The sequence below is a fragment of the Trichinella spiralis genome (genome assembly GCF_000181795.1).
Source record: "Trichinella spiralis strain ISS 195 chromosome Unknown Scfld4, whole genome shotgun sequence".
NCBI classification, from domain to species: domain Eukaryota; kingdom Metazoa; phylum Nematoda; class Enoplea; order Trichinellida; family Trichinellidae; genus Trichinella; species Trichinella spiralis.
The window spans coordinates 6,113,454-6,121,191 of NW_003526943.1; the positions used below are offsets into that span (position 1 = coordinate 6,113,454).

Here is a 7,738-nt window from a genome sequence, read left to right on the forward strand (position 1 = left end):
GAAAACACAACAATTAACCATCAGTTGAGAGCAGACCAGTTTTAGACCAACTAAATCGCTACTACAACAGTTTACTGATTTTCAAGTGATCTCATTTCATTAGGCAACAATTTTGATCAGAAAATGCTTTTCATACAATATAACTGTTTTAATTTATTCAAATATACAATTTAATTAATTATTCAAAATTAAGCTAACTGCTTCACAGATTAAGAAAAAAATTGTTAATTCAATTTCAAAATTTTTCATTAACACGTATTTTCAGTTACGAAATAAATAGTGTCAATTAAAATGCCATTTTTAATACAAATTTATCACTTTATTTAAATTTAAAGTAAAATAATTTTCTTTTAAATATATTATTCTTAAATTACACTTGAAATAAATAATACTTACGTGTTTTTCTACGGTAAACGATAATATTTACATCAACGTTGTGGGTAAATGTAAATTTTTTCTTTGCATGCGTTAGTTCCGAACATGGAAGTTCAATTTTATAATTCATATAAAAAATGGGAATTTATGGAAGAATCAGAACTTCAACAAAATATCAGGTATTCTTTCAAAATAATTGCGTAAAGCGTAAAGCGTATTGGTGAATTGTAATGAGCTGAAAGATTCATCGACGATTATTTAATAACTTTTTTTTAATTTGTATTATAATTTTTAAATATTTTGTTGCAAGCTGAGCGCATTCTGCAGTAATTTGTCATTTTCGGGTTTTCAGTTTTATTATTTAAAATTATTTTATCTTTAATTGTTTATAATTGAAGTTCAATTAAGAATTAGCAGATTAGCAATTGTAATATGCACAATTAATGAAAGTGTAGGCGTTTTATATTGAATAGTTTATTATGACTGAAGTACATTAGTTTCTTCAAAAGTATTTAATGCAGAGTTTAACTTTTTTTACTACTGTGAAGTTTTGCAAAGCATTTTTTAAATTATGAAATTAATGTTTTTCCATAAGATTGATATTTCAGTTTTATGGGATCGTTATATGTTGTATGTCTGTACAATTATTACAAAGTGTTTGAGTTTGTTTTTATAACTGCAATAAGCACTAACACTAATTATGTAAAGCAAACAGTAATTTATTACTTTATGTAGAATGTATTTTCTGTGCTTGATTTAAAACTATTTCTCTGTTTGTTTATTATGTTTAGCCTTAGTTTTTATTAATAACTTCTGATATTTTTTATTTTAAATATTTGAATAATTATTTAAATATTATTAAAGGGAAAACAAAAATAAATTATCATAATTATTATTTCACATGTATTTAAGTATATTTACTTAAATTTTTTTTTGTGAGAAGCTATGGAACTTCCATCAGTCTTCTTATTTAATTTAATTTTTTAAATAAAGCGATATTTTTTAATTTACTCATTTGAAATGACTAGATTAAATTGAAAAAATTTCAGCACTATGTAAATTGCACGCTTTGATTTATGTAAAATCTTAAGTGACACTATTTTCAAAAATTTGCGCACAATTTTTTCTAGTTCTGCAGTAAGAAGCTTTTACTAAGGTTACTTAGGTTATTAAAGTTTACTTTTTCTAATAGAAATTTGAAATATTACATCATTGGCAACTGTGGAATCAAATGTGGATACATGTCTTTAAAATTGTCTGACATCGAAGACAAGTAAAGCTATATTAAATATTTATGCGATATTTGAATGCATTCAAATAAATATTTTTAGATTAATTGATTTATTGCAAAAATTTTCAAAAAATGAAGAACTCAAACTCGACATTATGGCTATATTGTGCAGTTTGGTGAAAGATGAACAGTATCGCTGTTCTAAAGCCGAAGATGACTTTGCAACCAAGTTGCTCATGCAAGGTTTTTACTTTTTGCAGATTTTATAATGCATTGTAAAGTGATTCTTTTCAGAAATTGAGACTGGAAGTATGCGATATATTGAATACTGTTTGTCATATCTACGAAATCGTAAAGTGCATCTGTGTAAAGTGAGTTTTCATTCACAATTTGGACTGTTTTTGTTTTTTATAATATTGATACCTACATTTATGTAATAATTATAAACTTGATTGTTTTCGTCTTTTCCACTTTCAATGAGATTATAATGTTTCTAACTTTCATTGATATTGTTCTGTGCTAATAATAATGTATAGCTAAAATAAAATTATTCAAAACATTAATTTTTTTAATTTATTTGGTGCAAAAAGCAGTGTGTCGGTTGTTCATTACTTTAAGCACAGCAGAGTTGTTTTATTAGCGACTGAGACGTTATTATATAGATGACAACAGAAATTTTAATCTTTGTTTTTACTTTGTTTTGTTCTAATGTAGCTTGTTAATTATGATTTAAAAATCTATTTTTTTAATAAAATGTATAATAATTTTAAAGGTTAGCAGTGTAGTTATTATAATCGCATGCATTATTAATATTTTAGAATGAAAACGCATTGCAAAGCATTCTTCGGTATATTCACATAAGTGAACGTATACAGTACAATATGGCAGCAATTTTTGCCTCTGCGTGCAAGGTATATGATTATTTTCATTTTTTGAAGCTTGATTTATTTGAAAAATTTTCAATTCTACTATTATGGCAATTTTATTCTTTTGTTTTGTAATGAAATGTAATTATTTTAACATAATAATAATAATAATCATACATTGCCAGGATTACAACTGCAAGAAAGTGATAGTGAAATCAGGAGCCCTTAGGTATCTTCTCCCTTTGATGTTTAGTTTTTTACCAAAGGTATCCTTTGCATTAATTACAATATTTCATTTTTTAAATATAAATGATGATTTTAGTTTAAAGTATGCGGTTTAAAATTTGTTGCTGCATTGCTGTACAAGAGTTACGGCGCTGCTATTTTGCTTTCTGGAGGTAAGGTTTTGATGATTGCACTGATGCATTTTGACATTGTTTATGTTGAAATTTTAAGTTAGTTACAATGGAGTTCCATTGCCAGTTCATCTTAAAGAATGTCTGTCAAGTGGCAACGTTTATATTGTTCAATTATATGCTGCTAAATGGTATGTTTCCTTATTTTGTCTACGATTCAGTACTGTTTTTATAAATTTTGGCTCACTTTTTAGCCTTATTTATTTTTATCGTATCAAATGTCTCAAAGACATTCGACCATTTATTATCAAAAAGGTATATATATATGTTATTAATTTTTGAAATTATTGCGATTCATTGCGGCTGCAATTGAAATGTTCATTTATTTAAAAAGACATTATTCAGGATTATGATTAGTTAATTGATTTCAGTTAATACCGACAATATTACAAATTATTAGCGCACCAGACAATTACGTTAGAAAGTTACTCAAGGCTGAAGCTTGTGAAGCTCTGGCTTACTGCATTGAAGACGATCCCGAATTGCAGTATATGGTTCACTGGAACCAGCTTATCTTGCAAACATTTAATCAGTGTAATTCTTTATCATTTATAAAGGTAAATTTTATTTTATAATTAAAATAGTTTCTTGAATGTTTTTTTACTTTTAATCATATTTTTTTAGAATAAAGATGTTGAAGCAATTGCTGCTCATATCGGTTCATTGAAATGCATCAGTTCCATAATTGGTGGAAATGAAAATATACGAAGGAGAGTACTTGGGCAGATTGTGGACATGGATGCTTATTTATTGCAAATGTTAACATTGGAGGAGTGCCCAGACGATTTGAAATTAGCCGTTTACAGGTGTTTGCTATCAATGAGTCGCTCGGTGGAACAACTTCGTACTGTTTTTCATCATTGTTTGATTTGCAAGGCTTTGAAAGACGTAAAGATTTTATCGAATTTTAAATTAAACAATTTATCTTTCATTTAATTATTATTTATTTAGATAGTGCACGCTCCAAATACGAAATTTGTTGATGTTATTTCGTCATTGTTGTGCAATTTGGTGCTTGAATTTTCACCTCTACAATCGGTGTGTAGATTTTCTTCTGAATTTTTCCTATTTTAATTTATATTAAAAAAATACATGTATATATATATATATATATATATATATATATATATATATATAACAAAATACAAGTTTAGGTAATACTTGAATACGACTTTCTTGCTACCGTGTGCGAATGGTTGCATGATGATTCTCATAACTTGCGCTTGAATGCTGCTTGGATACTTATGGTATGAGGAATTTTTGATTTTTTTAAAATGTCAAATTCATAATTTAATTTAGAACATGTCATATCGAGCTGACGTCGAATTGAAAAACTCAATTGTACAAGCCTTGCCTCCTTTGAATATTCTCTACATGCTGACAGAAGATAAGTCAGAAGCATTGGTTGTTTCACGCCTACTTGGACTTTTACGCAACTTGCTCGCAGAAGCGAATGTACTGACAATTAATTTGATGTTATTTTTATTTTTTAATGCATATGTGTACTTTTAGTTTACTGATGAATTGATGGGCAACCATGCTGCGACGATAATAGAAATTTTTTTAGAAGTTTTACGGGGAAATTTTGAAGAATGTTGCCAGGAACAGGTATTTATTTAAAAAATCTTTTCTAAACTGATGATTACATTGCTGTTGATTCTAGGTGCTTTATGCTCTTGCTAATACTGCTACAGGAGTTGAAGCTAGAAAGCAGTTGTTGAAAAATGACGCTATTTTTGAAATGATTTCCAAATTTATTGTAATTAAGCTTTAATTAAATATTTAATAAATTGATCGTATTCTTCTTTTTTAGAATCATTACAATACAGAATTGCAAATCGCTTCTGTTCGTTGTGTGCACAATCTGTTGATGCCACGTCTTGGTATGTTTTATTCCGAAAAACACTTTTTCCACAATGTTTTATTATAATATATAAAGTTCTTTATTTCTTATTTTTGATCTATCAGTGATAGCTAATTGTGAACAGTACGCAGTTATTGAAAATTAGTTTGTCAGTCTTTTAGTTTAAATTAATTGTAGAAGTTCATTATTATGAAATTTTTGATGTTTATATAATTTATGATTTGTTCTCCATTCAAGGTGATGTTATTGGAGATGCAGTTTTGCTGGACCGCATATTGCAGAAGTTTAACATTGTCAAACATTTGAAAGAAGTGCGATCACATGATACGTGTCTTTGTTTTTGGTATGATTTTCTTTATTTTTTTCTTTTTTAAATAAAATACTTCTTTGACTTGTACGAAATTGTGGATATGAGGTGTTCATGAATAATGGAAAATTTTTATTTAGGGCGGATAAAACATTGCATATGTGCATCTGAATGGCTTTTGAAATGAAATATCAAATGTTGCTGCGGAAGGAATTTGGTTTTCATAGATGCATGCAGCACATAAATATTTGTGATCATAAAATACCTGCAGATATGTGAGGCGCTACCTCTTATTAGATGGTTTTTTAAGTAGAATGGATGTTAAATTTTATTTTGTTTCATTTTTATTTTTTGGTTATTTTAATATTAAGGAACTCTTTTTTAAATGACTGTTTTTCAAGTGGGATATTCATGCACACATGCATGTTCACACAAACACACATCATATATATATTTATTTATTTAATTGTGTGTGCAATTTATTTTTCATGTTATTGTGAATAAAGAAATGCATTAAAAATTAAGTTTATATTTCCTTTGATGAAACGCTGCAGTATTAAAAACTGCGTAATTTTAGTAATTTATTTTAATTAAAGGGATAGTCTCTCTAGGTAAAATTTTCAGTGCTAATGTTCTATTGGTTGGCGATAAATCGAGTTTTCATTGGATCGCTTCTCATTGCAGAGTTATGGCGTAATAACATTGGTTCTATTGCCTAAACTTTTCATTGATTAAAATTGTTCTGCTTTGATTAGCTAAAATTATTTTCATTTCATTGGTCCAAATTTTTAATTACATAACAATTCATTACGCAACCTTTGACCTCTTTTAGTGTTTGATTCACCAATTTGACAGTTAATTTTTTCACTGTTTTTAGCTTTTTTTCTTTTAAATATTTACTTTTCCACTTTGAACTTTTAGTGATTAGTATTTGTAATATGATTTAAAAAAATTTCTATGTTTTACTGACGCTTGAGCGTGTATCACCTCCTTTTGCGTATTGGCTTATGTTGGTTCCGTAATTCACAAACTGAAATTCATCATTATTTATTCTCATCATTCGAAAAGACATCTCAAAAATACGAGACAGAAAATAACAAAGTAAAATAAGGAAATTACAATTGAAGGTCTTGTTCTTTACAAATTAAATAAATATCTTTATTATGCAATTGCATCATTCTAATCAAATGAACTGCTTAACGAAGAGATAATTGAACAAAGAGATGTTAAGTGAACATGCTTATCTGGATCATTTTCGTTGTTTTCATCATTCGACACGTAATGACGTTTTACGATGGCAGCAAAGCTAGCCTTGTCAACGAATTTGATAATGAAGAAAAGTTATGTAACGATTATCATGAGCGAAGTCATAATTCATTACACAAGATTTTCTGAAATTTCATAATATATGATCATATGTTATGAAATTTCAGATCATATGAAGATGATATGAATATATGTTGAAATAGATCAACACACATATGAATTGAATTTCCCCTTAGCTAGCCAAAAGCATTTTCAGTTCAATCTGTGCAGCAGCTACGCTGCACCTGAGAAATTTTTCAAAGACCCTTGATGTAGTGCGAGTGCACCAAATACATCTTGACGTATACCATAGAAGTACACAAGTACAAAACATACAATGATATTGGTGTCTGGAATTTTTACTATGCTACAGACAGACGCTTCCTCAAATGGATTCATTGTGTGACCAAGACAGTGAACCCCACGATACTATTCGCTCTCAACAATGGGAATGAAAGTTAGAGCGGCAAATGAAAGATCTTATATATGCTTTATGCCTGCCGACAATGATAATTAACAATAATCATATTTTGGCGGAACATGTGCAGTGCTAGAGGAAGATAACGTGAAATGAAAAATAATTTTCTTTGCTTTTTGTTTTGTTTAGTTAAATCTTTTCAAAATCCAACAGATCCTTTTTGATCTGGAATGTTCAACATGTGGTTATCATTATAATACAATTGCAACTTGAATGTTTAGTCAACCCAGTAGTCGGTTTACTTTAGATACTGAAAGAGAAATTTAATACAATTTACACAAAATGTATGACCACAAATTTCTATTTTAAACAAAATTCCAGATTTTATTTTTTTATTTAAATGAATCATAAGAAGGAAAACAATAATTCTTGTGAACGGGAGGGAAAGAAAGATTGGAAAGATTGAATTCTTTTGCAAGACAGAAATATTTTCAGAGAACATTCAGGCAAAATCAGAAAAGTATTTCGATTCTAAAATTCAGCAATCACCACTCCCAGTTTTAGCTGAAAACTGCAGCTGTAGACAATTTATCAATTTTAAATTTTCCCTTTCTACTTGAATAGCCTTCAACTAGCCTTCATCAGAACAATATCTGACAAACAGAAAAGAACCTTAGGCATAAATCTCATTTAATTGTTAGCTAAGAAGGTAATTTATATGACGAGTGAAAGCAACTGTTGGCTGACATTCTTAGAAACAGTATTTATCAACGCGGATGGATAAAAGTAAAGCACTTTGAAAGCGGAAAAAAGCAATAAACAGCACCATGCAGAAAAGCTGTTAAAACTGCTTCAAATTCACTCTTCAGTGAACATCGCATACTTTGATGTCAGCATTTGTGCGCCATTTGAGTGTGATTAATTAATCTTCTGTCAATCACAACAAAAAGGCATTG

The 7,738-nt window shown here is 28.6% G+C and overlaps 1 protein-coding gene across 1 annotated transcript; it reads left to right on the forward strand.

Annotated features, from left to right (window-relative positions):
* The first annotated feature begins 512 nt into the window (after positions 1-512).
* Positions 513-5,778, forward strand: Tsp_01460 (putative armadillo repeat-containing protein 8). Its single transcript, XM_003377268.1, is given in 19 exon segments — positions 513-554; positions 984-1,029; positions 1,745-1,849; positions 1,901-1,977; positions 2,379-2,390; positions 2,425-2,517; positions 2,795-2,870; positions 2,929-3,143; positions 3,260-3,445; positions 3,513-3,737; positions 3,840-3,926; positions 4,043-4,135; positions 4,188-4,343; positions 4,401-4,496; positions 4,552-4,647; positions 4,702-4,771; positions 4,930-5,088; positions 5,656-5,670; positions 5,684-5,778. 19 exon segments carry the CDS (start codon positions 513-515, stop codon positions 5,776-5,778), a joined length of 1,944 nt encoding a protein of 647 aa, XP_003377316.1.
* The last annotated feature ends 1,960 nt before the right edge of the window (positions 5,779-7,738 follow it).